We start from the raw sequence: 25639 nt of genomic DNA on the forward strand, positions 1-25639 counted from the left end.
TGATTTTTAGAGAGAGGGAGAGAGCAGAAGGGAGAGAGCCGAAAAAAACATTGATTTGTTGTTCCATTTAGTTATGCACTCGGTTGATTTTTGTACGTGCTGACTGGGGATCATACCTTCAACGTTGGCATATTGGGACGATGCTCTAACCAACTGAGCTACCCAGCCAGGGCTACATTTTTTAGTATTAAGAAATTTCTGTGTATCTTATGCCATTTCCTCTGTTTTCTCAGCAATTATGGCTGCCTTACATAGGAAACATAAGTGCCATGTTGAAAAGGAGAAAATATTTGCTAACTTCCCTTTCCTCAGGAAACGCAGTAATAGCCAAACACATTTGACCATATTGTCCTAATTATACCACAATTTTTTAGTTCTTTTTCTAGTAGTGGTGACAATTTTCTATGAGACAGTGACATTCTTATGACCAGTAATATATTTTAGAAGGGCACATACCCTGTTCCCCCAAAAATAAGATACTATCTTATATTAATTTTTTCTCCCAAAGTTGTGCTAGGTCTTATTTTCAGGGGATGTCTTATCTTTCTATGCGCTAAGTCTTATTTTCGGAGGATGTCTTATTTTCGGGGAAACACGGTAGGTGCTCAGTATAGTATTCAGTCATGAAGCAAGAGCAGATAACTGGCTTTTATACTTACAAAATATTTGACTTTGGCCTAAATAATAACGCATTATTACTAACCAAACAAGCACAGCAAACACAGAAGTGATAAGGAAAATCATATTGGTATGCTCTATTAATCACTAACCAGCTTATTAGGGAGAAAAAAAAAACATGTTCCATATTAGTGAAAAGAAAAATGCCATAAAAAATGTAGTAAAACATTAAAATCTGCACGCAGGAAAGACACTAGTGTAGGAACTGAATAGTTGTGGATGTGGAAAGAAAAGTGACAAGGGCCTTAGGTCCAGAGGAACTGCTATAAAACAGAATGGAAGGGGTGGAGAGGAGAGAAAGTAGATGTCTGTGGGACTGCTCTCTCATTATTCTAGACCCTGACCTTTTCCCTAGTCCATCCACATAGTCCCTGATGGCACTTCTATGTTCTGACATAATCATGATCCCGACCCAAGACAATACTTGATTTATTTGGAGAGGAAATCTGAACAAGTCCCATCCAATGAATTCCTTCCTAGGATTTTTAAACTGGAGACACACAAGGTCATCCTCCCCTTGGTGGCTAAATCTGAAGTACTTAAAGTTTACAGGAGGTTAAAAGCCACATTTTTAGTCATGGGAGAAAGCAATATTCAGTGAGAGAAAAAATTGAGGCTAAAAAATTGAAAGGAGCAAACATGAAAACTGGATGGAAAATCCTGATGATATGAATTCCCATATTCATTTATTCCTGAGGCCCAGCTTCATTGCCAGGATGGTGGCAGTAGCCCTGTACATTTCTATCCTTGGGGTATGTAAGGTCACTCAGTATTCTTGTAAATTCCCTTTTGGATATTTTTATTTTTATTTATCTAGATAACTAGAGCCCCAGTGCACATATATGGTGTACAGTACATATAATGTATTATGTGTTAATTGATTGTTTATGTTACTGATAAAGCTCTGAGTCCACAGTAGACTATTAGTAAAGTTTTAGAGGAGTCAAATTTGTGTACTGGGGAGGAGTGGAGGGGAGAGGGTGTGATGCCCCTCAGTCCGACCTGCACCCTCTCCACATCCGTGTTGTAGAAGTTTTTTGTAATAGTTGTTGGGATAGTCAATTAGCACATTCTCATATTTTTCATAAATGCTCCAAATATAGACATTGGCTTCATAGAAATACGTTAGTGTTGACATCGGGAACACAGAACATTTCAAGTTTTGCTGTTGGCATCAACTAATCTTATATTTAGGTTTTTTTTTTGTTTTTTTTAAATTCTCAACCAAGGATATTTTTAGTGGAAGGGAGGGGTAGAGACAGAGAGAAACATCTATTGATTGCCTCTTGCACGCACCCAACGAATGATGCAGATTGAGCCTGCAACTGAGGTACGTGTCCTTGACTGGAATGGAACTCAGGACCCTTTAGTCTGAGGGACTCTAGCAAGGCTGAGAGGACTGGGCGCTGCTATCTTGGGGCTATGTGTGCCACCATTTTTGTGGTGGAGTGATGATTAATTTGCATATTATCCTTTTATTAAAAAGGCTTAGTAATTCTTGGTTGCTATTAAAAAATGACTGTAAAGAAAAGAATTAAAAATACACCCAGTTCTTTTCTTCATTTCTCCTTTATTTCTACTGATCAGATTTTCATAAAAATTTCTCTCTTTTACCAGAAATTTTTATGTGGGGAGAAGTGCCTGGATCAGCTAATTCAGAGACTGCTTCAATCAGCAGATGAAGAAGCTGTTATTGAGTTTTTGGATGAAAATCTTAAATCAACAAAATGCTGATTTATTATTTATTAGAGGCCCGATGAACAAAATTTGTGCAAGAGTAGGCCTTCCTTATCCCAGCTGCTGGCACTGGCTTCCCTCTGGCACCTGGGACCCAGGCTTCCCTTACAGCCCCAGCTTCATCTGGAAGTTCTTCCAGAAGGACATCTGGTCTAATTAGCATATTACACTTTTATTATTATAGATAATTACATAAGTGAGATGGACTTACGTCAGGAAACTGACAGAGGCATGGGAATCTTTGAGACTATTCATAAAATACAGATAAAAATGCACAATAATTACAAATGTTTTTGTTTTTTTAATCCTCACCTGAGGATATGTTTATTAATTTGAGAGAACGAGAGAGAAATAAACACTGATGTGAGAAACATTGATCACTCACCTTGCACAATAGGCTCCAACTGGGAATGGAAGGCACAACCTTCTGGTGTACAAGATGATGATTCAACCAACTGAGCCACCCAATCAGCTTACAAATATGTTTTTTAATGAATCAATTACATTTCTTTTTCTTTGAAAACCAAATATTAATTTTGATGATCTTGTAAACAAAGTGTTTTTGATGATTTAATAACATGAAGATTAGGATTCTACTTGGCAGGAAGATGGTTTACTTAGTGCTTCCCAGCCATCACCCTGTGCTGGTAGACTTGTCAAGGGAAGAAAGCTTACCTAGCATTGTGAACAGCCTCTCACTAAGGAGGAGGCTAAGAAAATAAGTAAGTAGAGGGATGGCCTGGGCCACATGAGTTACTCAGGAGGTACAGGCCCAGTTTCCTTACCCAGAGTCATTCACACACTTGCCAATAAAGCAGTTCTCAATGAACTATTCTAGTAACGGAACATGTGGGTCTGATTCTGTCATCCAGCTATGTCTCCACACTGGCACACTGACTCCTGGGGCGATGTTGGGGTTGGCTCATTCACATGACCTTTCTGCTGGGCAGCACTGAGGCCTGCTCTGGAGGGTGGCCAGGCTCCTTTATTTCCCAGCCCATCTTAAAGAACATCTGGAATCCAAGAATCTTCTCAAAACTCCTTAAGCCTATTAATCTCTTTTTCTAATTCACCATTTTTCTTCATTTCTTGATGCCAGCTATAATGCAAAGATAGATTTAAGTCCTTGACTGTTCATTTCTTTCACTTTTCCTTTTCATGTTGGGATTGACTTCTGCTCTGACCTAATCCCTTCTTTAACTCTTGTTTCTCAGCTTCTAAATTCATACAAAAATGTGATTCACCCTCTAGTGAAGCCTCTGTCATAGATAGTTTTCTTTTTTTTTAGCTTGACTATCTTTAAAAAAAAAAAAATCTTTATTGTTCAGATAATTACAGTTGTTCCTCTTTTTCCCCACATAGCTCCCCTCCACCCAGTTCCCACCTCACCCCTTGCCCTTACCCCTCCACTGTCCTCATCCATAGATGTAAGATTTTTGTCCAGTCTCTTTCTGCACCCCCCAACGATTGTCATTCCACTCCCTTATGCCCCTGATTCTATTATATTCACCAGTTTATTCTGTTCATTAGATTTTTAACTCACTTGATTTTTAGATTCACTTGTTGATAGATATGTATTTGTTGATCATAATTTTTATCTTTATCTGTTTCTTCTTCCTCTTCTTAAAGAATACCTTTAAGCATTTCATATAATACTGGTTTGGCAGTGATGAACTCCTTTAGCTTTTTCTTATCTGTGAAGCTCTTTATCTGACCTTCAATTCTGAATGATAGCTTTGCTGGGTAGAGTAATCTGTTTGTAGGTTCTTGCTATTCATCACTTTGAATATTTCTCGCCACTCCCATCTGGCCTGAATAGTTTCTGTTGAGAAACCATCTGAGAATCTTATGGGTGTTCCCTTGTAGGTAACTAACTGTTTTTCTCTTGCTGCTTTTAATATTGTCTCTTTGTCTTTTGCTCTTGACATTTTAATTATGATGTGTCTTGATGTGGTCCTCTTTGGATTCCTTTTGTTTGGGGTTCTGTGCACTTCCTGGACTTGTAAGTCTATTTCTTTCACCAGGTGGGGGAAGTTTTCAGTCATTATTTCTTCTAATAGGTTTTCAGTTTGCTCTCTTTCTTTTCCTGGCACCCCTATAATTTGGATATTGGTATGCTTGAAGTTGTCCAGAGGCTCCTTACACTATCTTCATACTTTTGGATTCTTTTTGCTTTTTGCTTTTCCAGTTGGGTGTTTTTGCTTCTTTTGTATTTAAAGTCTTTGACTTGATTATTGTGATCCTCTAGTACAGTGGTTGGCAAACTCATTAGTCAACAGAGCCAAATATCTATAGTACAACAATTGAAATTTTTTTTGAGAGCCAAATTTTTTAAACTTAAACTTCTTTAAAATAGACTCACCTAGGCCATGGTATTTTGTGGAAGAGCCACACTTAAGGGGCCAAAGAGCCGCATGTGGTTCGAGAGCTGCAGTTTGCCAACAGAGATCCAATAATATACAGAGATCCAACAGCTCTAGTCTGCTGTTGGATCTCTGTATATTATTCTTTATTCCAGTCAGTGTATGCTTAACTTCTAGTTGGTCCTTTTTCATATCCTTGAGGATCTCACTAAATTTATCAGCAGTTTCTAGAAAATTTTAAGAAAAAAACCTTATAACCATGGTTTTGAACTCTATATAGAGCCATTTGCTTTCTTCCATTTCTGTCATTTGTGATCTGTTTCTTTGTCTCTGCATTTTCACTGCTTCCCTGTATTGATAGAGTGGCTTTGTGTGCTAGGTGTCCTATAGGGCCCAGTGGCTTAGCCTCCCAGTTACCTGAGGTGGATGCTCTTGGTGCACCCCTTTGTGGGCTGCGTGCAGTCTTGTTGTAGTTAAATGTTGATTGCTATTGGTATTCCTGAGGGGAATTGACCTCTAGGCTAATTGGCTGTGAGGACCAGCTGTGTCTACTATGAGAGAATTTCTGTGCTGGAGACACCCTTATGAGATAAGACTTGCTTCAGTGGGGCTTTGGTGTTCACTGAGTCTGCCCCCTGAGTGTGTCCCTTGGATCTGAGGAGTTGTAATCTGAATGGTCCTACTCTCTCCCCTAGGTACACTGGCTCTTGGATCTGCAAGGAGGTGCTAATTTAGCCTCTGCCTGAGGCCACTCAGGAGGAGCTACAGAGAGATCTGCAGATTCCTCTTCTTTGTTTGGGTTTTGGAGGTGCTCAGATGAGGCCAGGCTGTGAAGCAGATCCTTGGGCCTTCTTTTGGATGTTCTGGGTCTGGGTCTCTCTGACATTGGCTGCAGTTAGTTAGGTAATTTTAGATTTTAAAAAATCAGGCCATTCATATGCAAACACCTCTATGCACAGCTTGGGTGGGGCAGGGTCTCAGGGAATCAACAGGGTGGAGCAAACAGCTATGGTTGATTCTCAGTCCTGCCCTAAGAGGCCGTTGGGTCTCAGTGTCCCTTGATAATCACTGCAAGCTCCTCTGAGAGAAAGTTGCCCTCGAGTTCTGACTGAAGCCAGACAGTCCAGTTTCTCCCCATATGCGTCTGGGTCCCCAGAGTCTCACCCAGAACTGAAATTCAGAGCAGTCAGGAGCTAGTGCCTCCCTCTCACTTGAAAAAGCCAGCCGCATACTCAGTTGCCAGCCCTCTCCACTCAAGCCTCCATACCTCTGCCTTTACTTCTGTAGCTCCTCTGAGTCTCAGTGTGCTTTCTCTTTCCTTCAAGTTGTAGAATTTCCACTCAGTCAACTTCCTGTGGCTCTGGATGATGTCCATTTTGTCTTTTAGTTGTAGTTTTGAAGTGGTTGTGGGAGGAAGCAAGTTCAGGTATTTACTTATGCCACCATCTTTGCTTCTCCCTGTCATAGTTTTTTTTTTGGTGTCAGCCAGTTCTCTTTGAAGTTGTCTAACAACTCTATTTTCCGTCTTTTGACACTGTGTTTGGCCTAAGTCTCTTTTTACACCTTCTAAAATCAAAGTCCTTTCTTTGAGAGCATTTCTTGTGTAATAAAGCTCAATTTCTAAGCTATTGAATTTACTTTCTTCTGCTTTATAAAGTTATTGAGAAAGAATCTCATTATTATATTTTAGGTCTCTCTTTATCCTTTTCATACTGATATATTCTTTTAAATTATACTATTTATTCATTAGCTCCTTATTTTTTTCATTTAGCATGTTAGAAATAAAGCGAGCCTCAGAGTTAAGGGGTTCTGGTAGAACACAAAGGATACTTGGGGGTCAGACAGCAAAGCTATATATTTACTTCTGCAGAAGGGTGTGCAACCAACAGTCTGGTAAGCAAAGACTTCCCACTCAGATTTAATCCATGGCACAATCTGCCCCTCACCCTGATTGCTAAAGGCTTGGGTTCACTTTCTTGGCACGATTGGCTAATTCAAAGGAGGGCAGGGAGTTTTGACATTTAGGAAACTGAATCTGAAAATGGTGGCCTCCTGGGAAATTGCAAGTCATGCAACTTAGAATAGAGCTGAGAGAATCTTTGATTGGCTGCCTCTTGCACGCCCCCGTGGGGAGATGGAGCCTACAACCCAGGCATGTGCCCCCAATTGGAATTGAACCTGGGGCCCTTCAGTCTGTGGGCCGGTGCTCTATGCACTGAGCCAAACCAGGTAGGGCTCAAAATGACTGCTCTTAAGCTAAGGAACTTCCTCCTCTGTCAGAAAAGGTTACAGGTTGACTCTCATAATTCTCACAAGCATAGACCTTGCTTTTCACTTTTGACTTTAATATTTTTATGATGGTCTGAAACTGATCTTGGATATTAATTACCCCTTCAAGTGGCCCACCTGGCTGTGGTGTTACTGGACTTGAGTGGTAAGTGGGTGAGGTTTAGTTACTAGCAGTCTGGACTCTCCCAGGCTTTTGAAAATTTCCCTGGGTTCAGCCTCCCTTTGCTTGACTCCTCTGCTTCCGTACCCGAGCACTCGGGTGCCCAGAGGGGACCAGGGGATCCGAGGCATCCTAGCCCAGGGCTGTAGGAGGCACATTTGTGGAGGAGCCACTGACCTGCTAGTGCTGTTTTTCTAGGGACTGGGGAAGAGAGTGCTGTGTTGTGTGCTCTGAGAAAGCTTTGTTGTGGTGGAATGGGAGTGTATAGTTTTGTAAATGTAGCTTTCCAAGGCCTGGGGTGGTAGGCGCTCCCAGTGGAGGGGAAAGGCAGTGGGACTGGCCTTTGCACTCTTGGCGGCTGATTTAGGGGAACCCCTTTTTCTTTTTTTTCTTTTATATTTTATTGATTTTTACAGAGAGGAAAGGAGAGGGAGAGAGAGCTAGAAACATCAATGAGAGAGAAACATCGACCAGCTGCCTCCTGCTCACCCTCTACTGGGGATGTGCCCGCAACCAATGTACATGCCCTTGACCAGAATAGAACCTGGGACCTTTCAGTCTGCACACCGACGCTCTATCCACTGAGCCAAACCAGTTTCAGCTAGGGGAACCTCTTTCTTAAGCCACCACCTCTTACTGATCATGTGGTGTGGCCTTAGGCAGCTTTAACTCTGCTCCAGTACAAGATTTGAGCTGAGCAAAGGAGGCTTAGGGAATGCATTGAATAAAATGGCAACATTCTTAAGGGAAGAGAAAAATCAACCATCTTACAAGCAAAAAAAGAAACGACAAATCTGAAAAACCCATTTCTCCCTTGTTAATTATTATATAAGTGGGTGGGAGTAGTGTGAGGGGAGAGGATAAAACTAAGATGGCTGCCTAGCCTGTCTTTCAACTTCTTAATCTAAGTAAAGTGAAAACAAAACTCTTTATCATTGCACATTAATATGGCAAAAGATAATCGTACCTGTCAGAATGGCCAACATCAACAAATCGACAAACGACAAGTGTTGGCGAGGTTGCGGAGAAAAAGGAACCCTCGTGCACTGCTGGTGGGAATGCAGACTGGTGCAACCACTGTGGAGAACAGTGTGGAGTTTCCTCAAAAAACTGAAAATGGAACTCCCATTTGACCCAGTAATCCCACTCCTAGGAATATATCCCAAGAAACTAGAAACACCAATCAGAAAGGATATATGCACCCCTATGTTCATAGCAGCACAATCTACAATAGCCAGAATTTGGAAACAGCCTAGGTGCCCGTCAGCAGATGATTGGATCCAAAAACTATGGTACATCTACACAATGGAATACTATGCTGCCATAAAGAAGAAGGAATTCTCATCATTTGCAGCAACCTGGATGGAATTGGAGAACATCATGCTGAGTGAAATAAGCCAATCAATGAAAGAGATAATCGTAATATATAAAAGAGCTAGGTGCCATCACAACTGAACAGACGACTGGTCCCTTCCCGGCCTTGCCCTCCCCCTCCCTCCGCCCCCCCTTTCAGCCCACAGGTTCCCATTGCTGGATGGCCAAGGGAGAGCCAGGGAACGGGCTGGGTGGGTGACAGCGGAGTGGGACTGGAGATCTGCAAGTGGATGCAAGGCAGACCTACCTCCTGGTTCCGCCTCTCCCAGCCAGCAGGCTCCCATCAATCCTGTTTCTTCCGAAAGGAATGTGGTGCCTCCGCTGCACAGCCTCGGGACACACACATACACACACACACACACACACACACACACACACACACACGTGGACTCACCGCCGTGAGAGGCTTCAACAGGGACTTTAACGCCTCCTCAGGGAAAAACTGTCACCTCCCTACACCACAGCTGCTTCCATGTCTGCAAGAAACTGCACCTGCTCCTCCCTGTGAGACGGGCGTGGCCAGAGCCAGAGACTGGACCTCCCAGATTCCTGTGGAGTCCCTGGTCTCTGAGCCATAAGGCCCCTTCCTCATGTTCCCCGGAATGCTCTGCTCGGTCCCCATCCATACTAATAGAAGAGTAATATACTAATTAGACAGGATGACCGGACATCTTTCAGACATCCAACTTCCTTCCGCACAAGGCCACAGAGGTGGGGGCTGAGGTGGTTTTGCGATGGAGGCTGGGCCAGTGCAGGGGTGGTGAGGATCACTGATTGGCTGCTTCCTGCATGCCCCCACTGGAGACAGCCTGCAACTCAGGCATGTGCCCTTGACCAGAATCAAACTCGGGACCCTTTAGTCTGTAGGCCAACACTCTATCCACTGAGACAAACGGCTAGGGCTCTCCACTAATTTTTTAAAATTGATAAGGCCTATTTAATATCCTTGAAAATTACCTGGAAATCTTTGCCAAATGATAATTAATAAAAATAAATAAATAATAAGAAGAAGAACTATATTCTATTTATATATACATAGTTTATTAAAATAGATATTCTGGAAATTTCAGTGTACTCTAGGAAGGAACTTGCAAAGATTCAGAGCCAAGTTCAAACTGAAAGCTCTCAGGGTGACTCTCAGTGATTTCATGCAAGCCAAGAATGATAGCTACCTGTGGGGACTTCTCATAGTGATATTCTGGGTGTTTTGGTCCACACAGTGGGGCATTTGTGAATTGTTTCCAGTACTCAATACACACTTCCAATAAGCCAATGCTTTTTGTTGTTATTATTATTGTTTTGAATCCTCACCCGAGGATATGTTTCTATTGACTTTTAGGGAGAGTGTAAGAGAGAGGGAAATACAGAGAGAAACATTAATGTGAGAGAAACACATCAATTGGTTGCCTCCTGCACGAGCCCTGACCAGGGCCTGGGCAGTGGAGGAACCTGCAACCACATACATGCCCTTGACCAGAATCAAATCTGAGACCTTTTTATCTGCAGGCCGGTGCTCTATCCACTGAGCCAAACCAGTTATGGCAATTAGAGGAAATATTTTAATATTGCTATTGGCCCTTTCTCTATAATAGAGTGTCCGTCTGGCCCCACCCCCATTGGATGACACCAAGACACCTGGTTGGCCCCACCCGTCAAGCCTTGCCGGGCAGGGGACACAGCCTCAGGTCCTCTGGCCCCAGCACTGGGGCGGCGGGGGATGTGGACGGGGGTCCCCTGGCCCTGAACAGCACCACACAGCTTCCCAGACCTGCGCGTCATGGGACCCGTCCATGCACTTCCTGGTGACCAGTTGTTTGGTCATTATGCATGAAAATAAAGTCATGCATTTAAGCATGCACATTCATTTTTTAAAAATATATATTTCATTGATTTTTCACAAAGCAGAAGGGAGCCGAAACCGGTTTGGCTCAGTGGATAAAGCGTCAGCCTGCGGATTGAAAGGTCCTGGGTTCTATTCTGGTCAAGGGCATGTACCTTGATTACGGGCACATCCCCAGTAGGGGGTGTGCAAGAGGCAGCTGATCAATGATTCTCTCTCATCGATGTTTCTAACTCTCTGTCCCTCTCTCTTCCTCTCTGTAAAAAATCAATAAAATATATATTTTTTTTAAAAAGCGGAAGGGAGATGGATAGAGAATTAGAAACATCAATTGGCTGCCTCCTGCACACTCCCTACTGAGTATGTGCCCACAACCAAGGTACATGCCCTTGACCGAATCAAACCTGCGGCCCTTGAGTCTGCAGGCCAACGCTCTAGCCACTGAGCTATAATAAACCAGTTTGGGTTGCACATTCATTTTCAATGCCTAATTTGTCTACATTCTCTAAAATTGCAAAATAAGATCTTCAGCCAGATAACATCATAATGCCAAGCTTTTTATATAATGACACATACCATTCTCTCCACTCAATATGCTCCATTTGAATGGATTAAATGTATGTGTCTCATATGAAAGGCACTGCTGCTTGCTCTTAATAGAGGAAGCATTATCTCATTACCTAATGCCATAAAGTGGTTTAAATGGCATATACTGACTTGAACAGAAGGAAAAATAACAAAAAACAACGTTCAGTGCTATGGATGGCATAATCCTCTCCCTTTCCCTTTGTTTTTATCTGCTTTTCCCATGAACCTATTTGTGCTGTAATCAGATGCTGTAATCTGCATTTCATAGTGCCATTTAAGTACCAAGAAGTGTTTTTCAAATTTTTTTTTTTTTAATCAATGCAGCTCAAACTTGTGAGGTGAGGAAGCAGTCAGTGTTGCTAATAACTTAATTCTCTCTGATGTATCTGATGGATATCCAACAGAGGTACAGAGTAGATACTGGAACCCAAAGACCCACTTAGTTTAATGTGGTATCTCCTGGGGTATTTCCAGTAGACCCACTTCAGCTAATAGGAAGAGAAAAACAATTTGAGAATTATTCTCCTTCTCCACATATTCATGTAATATTAAAGATTTAATTCATTAGATAATGGTAACACATTGCAAACTAACAGCAGGAGGTAGAATGGTTTTTAAATGAAAATTCCCTAATTTAGAAAAAGCCTCTAAGCATTTGATTTTGAAAATTCAACTAGCAGAGAATGCACACGTGTGTGTGCACACAGACACTCCCCACCACACACACAGATGTGTACTTTTATATAGCATCAGCTCTACTATATAAATTTAAGAAATTAAAAGCAAAAGAAGAAATGTCAGGTTATGTATGAATACTCTGAGTTACGAGGATCTTGTGCTTTTGTATAATACAAGCTGTTCGTTAAAATATTTTAATTTAATACTCTCCTTAAAAACTTGTTTAAACTCGTTAAAACTTTCGTTTTTAATTAAAACAACAGCACAGTTCCAGAATGTTCTACTGATTTGTAGGGAGGAAAATGAATAGTATTAGAGAACTTGAAAATAGCCAAATTAAGAGGCTATGTAAATAACCATGCATAACCCATGGGCACTGACAATAGGGTGATAAAGGCCTGGGGCGGGGGAGGGGGAAGAAGGGGTAGGCTAGAAGAGGTCAGTGGGGAGAAAAAAGGGGACATTTGTAATATTTTCAACAAAGATTGTTTCTAAAAAGAATGAGATTTTTAAAATCTGCGAAAATATCATACTTAATAAAGGAAGCATTTTAGTTCAGAATACAGTTCATTTCATGATTCATACAACGAACTTCGTTTCACACAACGAAGTCGCCCGAGCTTCCACGACCGCTTTGCCCGAGCTTCCACGACTGCTTCGCCCGAGCTTCCAGGATCGCTGCCGATGTATTGCATCCTTCCGCGCAGGCACTGCAGGCAGTCGTTAGTCACTGCACTTAACTTAAGCACGTATCGCGGCAATCGTTCTTCATTACGAATTAAATCACGCATGTATCACGGCAGTCGTCCTTTTAAGTTAAACTCAATATTTTTTTTATATCATGGCTTCTAAAAAACAGGACAATGCTCAAAGGGAAGCGTCATCTGATAACGAGGAGCAACAAACAATCAACCAATCCCAACTGCTGACATCAAGAACATCCTGGTCAAATGGAAAGCAGTTCAGGAGTTTACCAATGCCCACTATCCGGATTCAGCTGAAGCAAACAGGATCAACGATCTTTACTCCGATACTCTTGTCCGTTATTTCCGGCAGATGTTGGAGTAATAGAAATTATATTGATAAATGAAAAAAAGAGGCTATGAAAATAATCTTGCTCCATGGGAGTTTAAGTGTTGATTTGGTGAGATATTAGCTCATCTATTTATATTCATGACTTGCATATTTGAGGCCATATATAAATGCTGTTTTCTAGGACGTTATTTTTCTCTAAGATATCTTAATGAGCCTATGCATAGCATTTCTTATAGAATTGTTGTAATACCCTTCACAACCTTTCAAAAGAATCAACATGAAAACCCTGACTTCTTGGTGGAGGGGGGAAAAAATGAGGAACTTTTGTAATAATATGAACAATAAAGATTTATTTAAAAAAAAAAAAAGAAGAAGAAAAGAAAACCCTGACTTCCTTTGCAAAATTGCTCATGTTTTCAAATTGTGTGTGTGTCTCATTTTTCAAAAGTTCTAAAAGGAAAGCTAGCAATTTCTGTTATAATCAAACATTTATTGAAGCTTCCTATATCCTATACAATTTGTCTCATTCCATCCAAATACAATCCTATGAATATTATCCCTGTTTTACAAAGAGGGAACAACTCTCTGAAATGCATATTAAAATGGGGCTTTTATCCTTGGTTTCAAAGCCATCAAATTCAGAAGCTAAACCATCAAATTCAGAAGAATCACCGCTTTTCCGTTAGCCAGTTTGACCCAAGAAGCCTCGCGGTATTACTCGAACTACTACTCCCAACATGCAAAGCGACTACCGCTCACCCGCCTACGCCCGCGGGTCGGGCGGGCCGCGCGCGCCTCGAGGCGCGAAAGGCTCTCTGGGAGTCGCAGTTCCGAGCCTCGGCCGGTACCGCCAGCGCGGCGGGGGCGGCTCGTGGAGTCCGCAGCCGGTTCCGCGACGGCAAGCCGAGGCGGAGGGAGGCGTGGGATTGGAACCCGGTGAGTCAGGCGCTCCCTACGCGATCAAAGGAGGCAGCGCCGCGGGGCAGGGCTGAGGCGAGGCGGCGCGGCCCTCGCAGCTCCGAGTGCTCGGGGACTCCGTTGTCCGCGTGAGGAGAAGCCGGAGCCCGGCCGTTCTCGCCCTCGGCGCCCGCCGCCATCGCCGCCATGCAGGCCCTGGAAGACGGCCCGTGCTTCCGCCGCCTCCCCAATCCCCGCGGTGGGAGGCGGCCCAAGAGGATTAACAAACCCTCCGTGTCGGCCTTTTTCACGGGCCCGGAGGAGCTGAAGGACACGGCCCACTCGGCCGCGCTGCTGGCGCAGCTCAAGTCCTTCTACGACTCCCGGCTGCTGTGCGACGTGACCATCGAGGTGGTGACGCCCGGCAGCGGGCCTGGCACGGGCCGCCTCTTCTCCTGCAACCGAAACGTGCTGGCCGCCGCCTGCCCCTACTTCAAGAGCATGTTCACCGGCGGCATGTACGAGAGCCAGCAGGCGAACGTGACCTTGCACGACGTGGACGCCGAGTCCTTTGAGGTGCTGGTCGAATACTGCTACACCGGCCGCGTGTCCCTGAGTGAAGCCAACGTGGAACGCCTGTACGCGGCCTCCGACATGCTGCAGCTCGAGTACGTGCGGGAAGCCTGCGCTTCCTTCCTGGCCCGCCGCCTGGACCTGGCCAACTGCACCGCCATCCTCAAGTTCGCTGACGCCTTCGGCCACCGCAAGCTGCGGTCGCAGGCCCAGGCCTTCATCGCCCACAACTTCAAGCAGCTCAGCCAGATGGGTCCGATTCGGGAGGAGACTCTGGCAGATCTGACCCTGACCCAGCTGCTGGCTGTCCTGCGCCTGGACAGTCTAGACATCGAGAGTGAGCGGACAGTGTGTCACGTTGCCCTGCAGTGGTTGGAGGCGGCTCCCAAGGAGCGGGGTCCCAGCGCTGCGGAAGTCTTCAAGTGTGTCCGCTGGACACACTTCGCTGAAGAAGATCAGGATTACCTGAAAGGGCTGTTGACTAAGCCCATCGTGAAGAAGTACTGTCTGGACCTTATCCAAGAGGCTCTGCAGATGCGATATGGTGACATGAGGTACAAGTCTGTGGTGCCAAGGCCAGACGGCAGCAGCAGCTCTGTTGCATCCACAGCAGAAAATCCACCCCAGAGGCTGGGCATGTGTTCCAAGGAGATGGTGATCTTTTTTGGACATCCCCGAGATCCTTTTCTCTGCTATGACCCATACTCAGGGGACATTTACACCATGCCTTCACCTTTGGTCCGCTTGGCTCACACTAAAACTATCTCCTCCTCAGCTGTCTGTGTCTCTCCGGACCATGACATCTACCTAGCTGCCCAGCCCAGGAAAGAACTCTGGGTGTATAAACCAGCTCAGAATAGTTGGCAGCAACTTGCAAATCGCTTGCTCTGTCGTGAGGGCATGGATGTGGCTTACGTCAATGGCTACATTTACATCTTGGGTGGGCGAGACCCTATTACTGGGATGAAATTTAAGGAAGTGGAATGCTACAGTGTTCAGAGGAATCAGTGGACACTGGTGGCTCCTGTACCCCACTCCTTCTATTCCTTCGAACTAATAGTAGTTCAGAACTACCTTTATGCTGTGAACAGTAAGCGCATGCTCTGCTACGATCCTAGCCACAATACGTGGTTGAACTGTGCTTCTCTTAAACGTAGTGACTTTCAGGTAGCCTGTGTCTTCAATGATGAGATCTATTGTATCTGTGACATCCCAGTCATGAAGGTCTACAATCCAGCTAGGGGAGAATGGCGGAGAATTAGTAATATTCCTTTGCTCTCAGAGATCCACAACTATCAGATTGTCAGCTGTGGCCAAAAGTTGCTCCTCATCACTTCTACCACCCCACAATGGAAAAAAAACCGGGTGACTGTGTATGAATATGACTCCAGGGAAGACCGTTGGGTTAATATAGGTACCATGTTAGGTCTTCTGCATTTTGACTCTGGATTTATTTGCCTCTGTGCTCGCGTTCATCCTTCTTGCCTTGAACCTGGTCAGAGTTTCATTACTGAGGAAGATGATGTACGGAGTGAGTCTAGTAATGATTGGGACTTGGATGAATTCAGTGAACTGGACTCTGAGTCAGGAAGTTCAAGTTCTTTCTCTGGTGATGAAGTCTGGGTTGCACATCAGCAAATTTCACAAGATCATTAGGGTTCTTTGTAAATATTTTGAGATGTTTCTACTGCTATGTAATCTATCCTTAAAAAAGTATTCTTTCCTTTTTCTGAAAAACAAAATTGACTAGGACCGCAGATTTGGTTTAGAAAGGCTAATGTTTGAATTACTTATGTTACAAAATTTAAACAGTCCATGAAATCAACCTATATAATAATTTGCTATGTTAAAGGTCAAGATTAAAATATGGAGAAAATGAACTATATAATTTATTAGAATGCTTGGTGTGCTTTTTTCATTGTTCAACTATTCATTGCACCAGTGGATTGTATTAATTAGTTGCACTGTTTATATTTTGGTTATCTAATATAGTCTTCTGTTAACTTTTTAAATTCTATTTAGTGCCTGCCACAAGAAATTTAACTTTTTAATTTTTAGAATAGAAAATTGGACTAGAAACTTCATTGGCTTTTGAAGGTTTATATTTTTCCTTCAGAATAATGAAAGTAATAGATTTAACAAATTTTAAAGTAGTCTTTAGTATTCTAAGTTAATATAGTTTGTTAAATTTGGGTTGGTTTTCTTCCCTTTTGCAAAGGAAAAAAGTGAACATATAAAGCTTACTGAATAGTGATTTCATTTTAATATAGTGCAGAATGGAAGAGGTCACTGAAAGTAAAAAATAAATCAATCAGTCATGATTTCATTGTTTTAAGAGAAATTTAGCTTCTAATTTTGAAATGTAAAATGTATTTTTGCTAAATATGACCATTTTTCTATCTTAAAAGACATCATTCTTGTAGTGTCACCAATCATTTAAACACCCTTTTAAACAAAAAATTTTAAAAATAGGCGATTTATAAATTCATATTTTTCATATATAAGCTGATACATGTTCATTGAATCAGAGAAACAATCCTTTTCACTGGACAAATCCTTGGGTAATGTACTTTTTATCCATTAGTTGTGGCCTTGTCTTAAAAAGTTTATATGCTCTCCTAAAATATTTTGGCTGTATAATGTTGGTGTTTGTCTTGGAGGATTCTTCAGCAGGAAGTGATTTATTCTTTACTGTTTTGTGAAGTAATACTGGTTTTAAAAATATGTATAAGCTAAAAAACAGTATTTTATTGAGATCAGTAGTTACTGTGTCCAATTATAAAATCAAGGGCCAGCAGAGAACTTTAAAACTTTAAGCTGTATATAAAACTGTTCTTTGTAATGTTGAAATATTCTGTCAGTTTTGTAAGTTACTATAAATAATTATGAGCTTGAAGGTATTTTTATATTAAAAGTTGACAAAGAATTTATGTGGATAATGGCATTTGAGGCCAATAGTGAAAGTATATTTCCTCTAAAATATTTCCCTAAGCAGTGATATATATGGTTATTTTATTAGGATATTTATATCTGTTCTGTATTTTTCAGTGAACCAACACTCCAGTCTTGGATTTTTATTTTTCACATTTATTTATTTTTTTGTATCACCATGATGTGTAAGGGAAAATCCAAAAATAGAAATTAAATTGCACAAAATTGACATTGATAATACAAGAAAATATAGGTGCTTACCTTTTTTTTTTTTTAATATACTTTATTGATTTTTTACAGATAGGAAAGGAGAGGGATAGAGAGCTAGAAACATCGATGAGAGAGAAACATCGACCAGCTGCCTCCTGCACACCTGCTACCAGGAATGAGCCTGCAACCATTGTATAAGCCTTTGAGCGGAATTGAACCTGGGACCTTTCAGTCCGCAGGCAGACACTCTATCCATAGCCAAACCGGTTTCAGCAGGTGCTTACCTTTTAAGAGCATCTGTAAATACATGATTTTCATAATTGTGATAGATGGTGTACATATACAGATACCTATAGTCTATAAATTTTTTTATACCCACTAAGAATGATCTTGAATTTTTGTTCAGTAACATACTAATTCCCTGTCTCTGTTAATTCTCTAGAGACCAAATGCTAACATTTCTTATACCCTGACATAGTACTGAGGAGTGTGCTCTGGGACGAGGAATTGAATTTTGAATGAAAAAAATAGAGGTAGAGAAAAACGATTAAAACAACATACTTCTTAGTCTTTTTTTTCTTCTTAGTCTTTTGAATGGCCATTTGATGAATCCACAAAACATTCCTGCTTAACATTATTTCTAGCGAAGTAAAGTAACATGCAGCTGAAGACTAACTGATTCCATTGATAACAGATGTGTATAAGCACTGTTTTGAAACAGACAGAGATTTCACTATAGTGTTATTTTTTTGGCCAACTTTTTTGGCTTTGTTTTGTAAACTTGAAATAGGACAATGCTTATCTCAACCATATTATCCATCTGCAGAATTAAGGTTTGCAACTGATTGATAAGACAAATTCTCTTAAGTTGTCATTCTCAACCTTTAAGTTGGGTATAAGCTAATTAGTAGTAATGTATTGTTTTATAAAGATTTTCTTGGGAAGGATTTTGGTTTTGTGAATGTTTGTGAATTAGGGAGTAGATGTTAATCATTATTTTAAAGATAAGTGATTTGTACATGATTAGTTACAAATAAAACTAGCACTAGAACCCAAGCTATCTGATCTCTTAATTTAGTGTTTCTGCTAAATGTGTGAAACTCTTATGCATTGTGTGACACAACAAGCAGTGTTGAAATCCCTTCCTGACAGGAAAGCACCTTCATCTCAGTTTTACAGTTAATTGGCACATTTTTAAACAAATGCTCAATGTCATTTTCAGGACTATTTCTAATAACATTTAGAATGATCTTAATTTTTTTTATTTTTTATTTGTGTGCCTCTAGTCTGAAAACCTTAGAGAATCCTAATTATTTCAATACTTTAAAAATTCAAACAATAATTGTCTAGTGTTTTCAAAAGGGTAAAAAGACTAATTTTAGCAAATAACTTGTGTGGGGTTTTTTTTTGTTTTTTTTTTGCAAATAATGTGTTTAATTTGAGTTTAGGATTAAGTTTAAGTTGTAGTTTGCTACTAACTGCTCATTAAACTAGGGACCAGTGTTTGCCTGAAATTATTTAATTATAATCTATAACTCATTCATCGTATTTTATGATTTTTTCCTCATTTCAGTACAAATTTGTCTTAATGTTCATAAACTGGAAATGTAAAAAGTTTGCAGCAATATGTCAGTCCCCTGAACTTTAAAAGAAAGTTTACTTGTTTTTGTTCTTTTGAAAATATATTGATTTAGAGAAAGAGAAATATTGATGTTAGGGAAAAGCATCAATTGGTTGTCTCCTGTATGCATCCCAACCAGGGATTGAACCAACCCTCAGCCGGGGCATGTGCCCAGACCAGGAATTGAACTGATGACCCTTTGGTGCGTGGAACAATGCTCAATCAACTGAGTCACACTGGCCAGGGCTAAAGCTTACTCGCCTTTGTAGTCCTGAAGTGTGATATGTGGACCTCTATTATCTGCTTTAGATATGAACTCTTGGAATCGTTTTATGTTGCATGCTTCTTGGCTGTTTTACTTTGCCTCTGTCCTCGTCAGATATCTCCTGTAGCTTTTTTATTTTTTATTTTAATAACCTTTTTCTTTAACCCAATCTATCAAAAATGTTATTTTAACAAGTCATCAATCACAACTTATATTCTCAACTCCAAAACAATTTTAGCTGCTTGTAACCATATCTTTTTTAAAAAGTGGGATATTCTACGTTCTTTCTTCATATTAAGTCTGAATTTCTGTATTTCACACATACTATATACAGCACACCTCATTTTGCGTGAGCATGCTTTAATAGCTGTCTGTGGCTACTGTATTAGACAGCACAAACCAAGATTATTTTGCCTTTTCCCTAAAACTGAAGTAATTTATCTCAGTCCAGGAACCTGAGGTCCTGGCCCCTAAAGATCTTCATAGCCTCTTAAAAATGTCAACACCTTTTAATCATTACAACTTTAAAAGAATATTCATTATAGCAAGTATGATAAAATAAAAATGAAAGTATTAGGCAAAAATGTTAATAGAAAATATGGCTACCAATCTTAAGAGAATTAATTGATAATCTATTTTTAGAACCATCAAGATAATTAAATATATGCAAAACCAGTTATTTTTTTTTAAATATATTTTATTGATTTTGTACAGAGAGGAAGGGAGAGAGATAGCCAGAAACATCGATGAGAGAGAGTCATCCATCAGCTGCCTCTTGCACACCCCCTACTGGGGTTATGCCTGCAACCAAGGTACGTACATGCCTTTGACAGGAATCTAACCCGGGACCCTTCAGTCCCCAAGCCGACGCTCTATCCATTGAGCCAAACCGGTCCCGGCGCAAAACCAGTTATTTTTTAATGAGGAAAAAAAATGTACACAGAAGCTGCCAAGTCGGCTGAGTACCAAATAGGAGAGTACCAAATAGGCCGTGGGTTTTGTGCTCTCTCTTTAGGCCAGTTGGTTACCCGGATGTAGACAGATAGGCTCAGTTAAGGTAAATGTTGACCTTGTCAGCGAAGATACCTGCCTAGGAGGTGACTACCCACCATAACTGCTTTTGGTTAAAGTTTAATTTCAGACCATCTTGTTATTTTAGGATCCTGAGTCTGCAAGACTGCTATGCAGGCCTTCTCTGAGCCTGTCTGGTTATTATGTGGCCCCTTTTGTCCACAGCAGCAAAGTTGTTTGCTATCTCCTATTGCTGCTGAGCTAGACCAATGGAACACCCTCTTGGTAGAATTTTGGCAGGAAGAAGGATTGCAGGACTCTCCCCCAACCGAAAACCTAATGAACTGATTTATACAGAAAGGGTTTTGAGCAAACCCACACAAAACACTTAACATGCTATAAATCAGGGGTAGGGAATACCTGGCCCTAAGGCCATGTAAGGCCCTCAAAATCATTTAGTCTGGCCCTGGCAAGCATTAGGGGTAAATTAATTAAAAGTTTGACCAAATATAGTAGGCTAATTTTTAATTTGATAATTTTGTAAGGCCCGAGAATGATGTTATAAATACCCAATGGCCGTTGGCAGAAAAAAAGTTCTCCACTCTTCTTTAAATAAAGGGGAAAAGGATGCCTTTTGTCTACTCCAGCATAAGCACACTTTCACTAGTTTCCAGTAAAATAGGAGCGCCAACATAGCATTTTCGCTTTCATAGCACTAACACAAAACACAGCATACAGTACTTTGATCTTTAAGTGAGTAATCATGAAAGTTCCACTATTATATCCTCTTAGGTTAGCCTGAGTATTCATCTATAAACACACACACACACACACACACACACACACACATATATATAATATATATATACTTTTTGCAAAAATGCTTAAAAGAAAGTTCTAAAAACGGGGGGGCTACACCAGGACCAGCAGAAGACATAGAGATACAGGGACTGCAAATGTAAGAGTAGGAATTAATTATCACATGGAGCTTTTAGGTAAAGGACATCTTTCACTTGGTGCCTATAGCCAAGACTGGATAATAGGAGCTCCAGAAATCTCAAGACAGGCTACTAGTTTGAGTAACACCTTAGATAAATACTCCGAAACAGTAAAAACCCCATTGAGGCTGGAGGACTGAAACTTGGATGTGTGTGGGGGGAAAAGTGCAAATGCTCTAAAAGATTCATGCAGAGCCTGCTGGGACAAAGAAGGCCAGTGGTGATGGGTGTTGGCACACAAAAATGTATACTGGGGAAGGCCCCCCCCCAACTGGAATGCTGGAAGTGGACCTGCTCCAAAGGAGCCCAGCTCAGAAGCCCCTGAAAGAGGAATCTACTTGGGGAGGAATACCAGGGTTACTGAGCACAAGGTTTTTCTGGAGAAACAGGTTCCAGGAGGGTCAGGTAGTTTTCCTTTTTGGACCCATCAATAGTTAATGTTAATGCAGCGTTGCAGAACAGAGCCAGTTTTTCCAAGATCTATTCTTTTGTCATTGGCTGAAGCTTCTCCAGTGCACTGGGCTGCTGATGTCCAGAACAATCTCATTGCTGGAGGTGGGACCTAGCATCACACATAGTTCCGCAAAGCTGGCATAGAGGATAATTTACACAACGTCACCCCAAACTACTGCTTAAGTCCAGTCCCCGCCTTTTTCTGCTCAGTAGTCCTGAAACATTTAAATGCCAGAAAAATCTGTAAACACGAGCTGCCGCATGTTTACATGTCACCAGCCATTTCATGGTTCTGTGACATTTTGTGAAAGCCATCATGTTAAACCCAGGAGTCAGTTCTCACAACTCTTCTTCAATATACTTTTCTAGCAAAGAAGTATATTTGTTAAAAATGGGTGTGTAGGTAAGTTTATTCTCTTCTCTATCTTCAAACTCCTGGTAGTACTTATCTATGAATTTTCTCTAATAACTGAAACTCATCATCCATGATAATATCCTCTAAATATCCAACCACAGCATAAAATTCTGCATCAGAGGAAGAGAAAGACAGTGTGAAGAAGCTCTTTTCTTATAGAGCAGCGATTTTCAACTGGTATGTCGCAATACCGTTTAGTCAGGGACACTGACTTCTTTCCCTTTTGACTGTCAAATAAAAAAATGACAACAGCCCTACCTTAAGGATTAACAACAAAATTACAACAGCCAACACAACAATAGCTGTTCAGTGTGACTGCCCTCTCTTGAACCATAAATATTCAAGTCTTATAATTATGGCGTCCATCACCTACACTGCCACATACACCTGTGTGCACTTGTAGGCCTGTTGGCCTTCTATCCAGCCTGAGGGCAGGCCCCAATCTTAATTCCGCTTCACAGGGCATCAATCGGCAAAGGGAAAGCCTGGCCACCAGGCCTAACAGCCACACCTTGCTGCAAGTGCTTGGGAGAGGCATCCTTATTATAACTAGTAAAAATTCAAGGGTTCCTTCTTGTAGAATGCCGAAGCAAGATAATGTGGTATAAAAAACAATCTGTGCTACACCTTCTGTCTGGCTAGATTGTATTACATGCCAGTCAAAATGATTTGCCGGGACTCCAAAGACTCTCATCCTACCAGCCTAGGAAACCCAGAAAAAGGCAGTATTTTCTGATATCTTTGGCAGATAATTCTAGAGAGGGCCAGGACTCTGAATAGCCACTTGAAATAGATGAAGTTGGGGGATAAAAATGTTGAAAAAGAGAGACAGGTGAAATAACCTCAGTTAGGGATTATAGTTCCTTGTGGCAGACTACAGAGGCAGTAGAATTCCAAAGATGGGAATGTTGAGGCCCTAGCATGCAATTTGACATAATTCTAGGATGTGTGGGCAAGCTTGGGATGGGAACAAGCTGGCAAAGTTAGTAAACATTAGATTTTGAAGGCTTTGTGTGCCATGCCAAGGAGTTGACTCCTTGTGAATTTACTGAGAATTTTAAAGTAGGTACTTGACTGCCACAACCTGCAAAGCTAGGATTCAGGATCTGAAGGAGAGGCCGATGCACAAATGAAAATACTATACAAGAAATATGAATTTAGAAGGCATGGGGCCAGGTAGAAACCTCTCACTCTTTTTATTCAATTTTAGATACACATCTTGCTCTCAGTAAAGCATGGCAAACAGCAGACAGACCATCTCTAAGGCCAATAAAGATTAGTAAAGATCAGTAAGTTTCAATAAACATTTACTTTGAGGCTATTAGGGTCAGGAAACTGCTTTGAGCCACCGCTATCTCAACAGAAAAATGGTGCTTGGCATTAGCCCTGCTAACGCCCAAGGTCCATCGGCCTTCCGCGTTCCTTAATGAACTCTCCTGAGAATATCGGTAGTGGATGGCTTCCCGCATCTCCCCCTTTTTGTTTTCTTAATAAATCTTGAAAAGTGTATGCCATCTGTAAGGCTTGAGTCCTTTTAAGACTCTTCATTCTGCATCTGCAGACTAGAAATAATCATATAAGAACAAGAATGAGACAGGCAATAGTGGTTATGCCAAGAGGCAAATATAAGGAGATCCAGTGAAAGTGATTAAACTCTTTCATGTCCTTTTTAAATTGCTGGAAGGCATCTAAGGAACTAGTTAGTAAGTTTTCCTGGGACAATTGTATAATATGCTGTTATAATTCCAAAATATCAAGGGTTGCGTTACCTTTACTCCGAACACCAAGAAGGTGATTTTTAATTGATTCCCCAGGGTGTAGAGTACTGTTATAAGGGATGGGGGTAACACAAATCTGGGAAAAATTATAATGACAGTGTAAGGATATTCTTTGCTCTAAGATTTTATCACTCATCCATAAAACTGTAGATTTTAGTGCCAATAATTCTATTTCAAACTGGCTGTCAATTCTTTTTTGTATAGACAAGGTCTTAGTTATATTTTCCTTAACTTGTTGTACAAACAGAAGTTTGAACAGTTTGTACCAAGGATAAAGCAGCAATTCTAGAGCAAAGAGTCCTGCAATTAATATTCCAAGAAATCTTTTTTGTCATATTAAGATTTTTACCAGGTCATGTAACAGTTGGTAGGTTTGATGAGATTCCCAAGACTTGGTTAGGTTAATAGGAACCCAAGAGAAAGCAGATTGTTTTAAAATTGTGAGGGAAACTTTTTGGAATATAGAATTAATACAATGGGACAATAGGATAGTGTGCAGACTATGTGTGACCTCATACAAATGGCTTGTTGCATTAAGGCACATCTGGATGGGGCCTGAGAGGAGTACAAAAGGATCAGATACACAAGTGTGGCAAATACTGTCTCATTGGGAGTTCCCCATAAGGTACAAATGGAATTATCTGAGCTATAGTTAAAACTATACCATTTTATAGGTACAAGTGCAGCAGCTAATTTCCATTGCGTGTTTTGTAGGGGCCAATTATCAGGCTGTAATTAAGATCCAACAAATCCTCCTCCGTACAATGAGATGGAGTGATCAGCTTCAACATATAGATAGGATATGTTCCCCTTCCATTTCAGGGTGCAATTGTTACTATTCACAGACCTGTAGGGGCTCCAATCCACAAAGGAAAAATTGTTATTAAGTTTGCTGCTGGTGGGGTGGTCACTATAACATTCTTGCTAATTAATTTTTTCCGTAGTGGGGTGCCATTCATAATACTTTTTACATAATGGCTTAGTGTATGTGTGTGTGTGGGGGGATGTCTTAGTAAGGTAACATTTTCTGTACCCCTCCCAGGAGCAAGTAGTGATAGTAGATGTATTTGGGCTTTTGCTTCCCCCTCCTTTGATGTCTATGCTAACCAGAAATCTCTCTTTAATTCTACACACAAAGAAACAGTAGTTGGATTCTGTGTCATACAAAAGGGGAGCTGGGTGGTGACACCCGGGTAATTATGTTTCACCCAGATACTTCCTTGTCCCACTTGTGGTCCCCCTGGATGACCAAGGTTCTTGGTATTATTGGTGACTATACTAGGTGGGGGATCAGCCCAAGTAAGCTGTCTCACCCATGGGACATAAGTCCAATACACTTTCCCAGTTGCCCCTGGTAGCATTACCACACAACTGATGGCTGCTAGAATGACAAGGAAGACTTTCTCAGGTGTTCTTGTAAGGTGATGAGACTTCTCGCTTTTGGCGGGACAGTCCTGATTGTTAACAATTTGTCCCGCAACCCGCGGCATTTTAAAAGTCCCAATTTTTGGAAAGATTGGAAAGATTCTTTCCAAAAATTGGGACTTTTTTTAAAAAACGCCACGGGACACAGGACAAATAGTTAAAAATCAGGACATCTGGTCACCTTAGTTCTTGGGTTTTAGTCTCCTCACAAATTCACTCAGCTTTCTGGGCTGTCTTCTTCACCATCCCCCAGGTTATCTCTGGACTGTTGGTCATCTGTCTCATTCTCCTCCCACTCCTTATCTTCAGTGAGTTGCTTG

General features: G+C 41.3%; 2 protein-coding genes and 2 long non-coding RNA genes across 5 annotated transcripts in view; 2 read left to right on the forward strand and 2 right to left on the reverse strand.

Moving 5' to 3' along the window:
* MTRF1 (mitochondrial translation release factor 1) overlaps positions 1–7054 on the forward strand; it is a 34614-nt gene extending 27560 nt beyond the window's left edge. The window contains exons 11-12 of one of the 2 annotated variants that reach the window (XM_036454790.2): positions 2296–3686; positions 6246–7054. In XM_036454790.2, the coding sequence (XP_036310683.1) occupies positions 2296–2412 (117 nt within the window). In that variant the 3' untranslated portion in view covers positions 2413–3686; positions 6246–7054. Of the gene's footprint in view, positions 1–1495; positions 1556–2295; positions 3687–6245 lie in introns of those variants that run through there. The other variant, XM_045588680.1, reaches the window with a different exon arrangement.
* Positions 6238–20539, reverse strand: LOC118728354. The gene is made up of 3 exons (XR_004990876.2): positions 20529–20539; positions 18514–18519; positions 6238–7568 (listed from the first exon to the last, which is right to left on the reverse strand). It is a non-coding gene; the product is annotated as an uncharacterized LOC118728354 (long non-coding RNA).
* Positions 12937–13475, reverse strand: LOC118728355. The gene is made up of 2 exons (XR_004990877.2): positions 13128–13475; positions 12937–13032 (listed from the first exon to the last, which is right to left on the reverse strand). It is a non-coding gene; the product is annotated as an uncharacterized LOC118728355 (long non-coding RNA).
* On the forward strand, positions 13609–18408 carry KBTBD7 (kelch repeat and BTB domain containing 7). The gene is made up of 2 exons (XM_036454788.2): positions 13609–17396; positions 17630–18408. The coding sequence occupies exon 1, from the start codon at positions 13847–13849 to the stop codon at positions 15866–15868; it is 2022 nt and encodes a 673-aa protein (XP_036310681.1). The 5' UTR covers positions 13609–13846; the 3' UTR covers positions 15869–17396; positions 17630–18408.
* Positions 20540–25639: the final 5100 nt, after the last annotated feature.

The sequence above is a fragment of the Pipistrellus kuhlii genome, unplaced genomic scaffold, assembly GCF_014108245.1.
Source record: "Pipistrellus kuhlii isolate mPipKuh1 unplaced genomic scaffold, mPipKuh1.p scaffold_m20_p_3, whole genome shotgun sequence".
NCBI lineage: Eukaryota > Metazoa > Chordata > Mammalia > Chiroptera > Vespertilionidae > Pipistrellus > Pipistrellus kuhlii.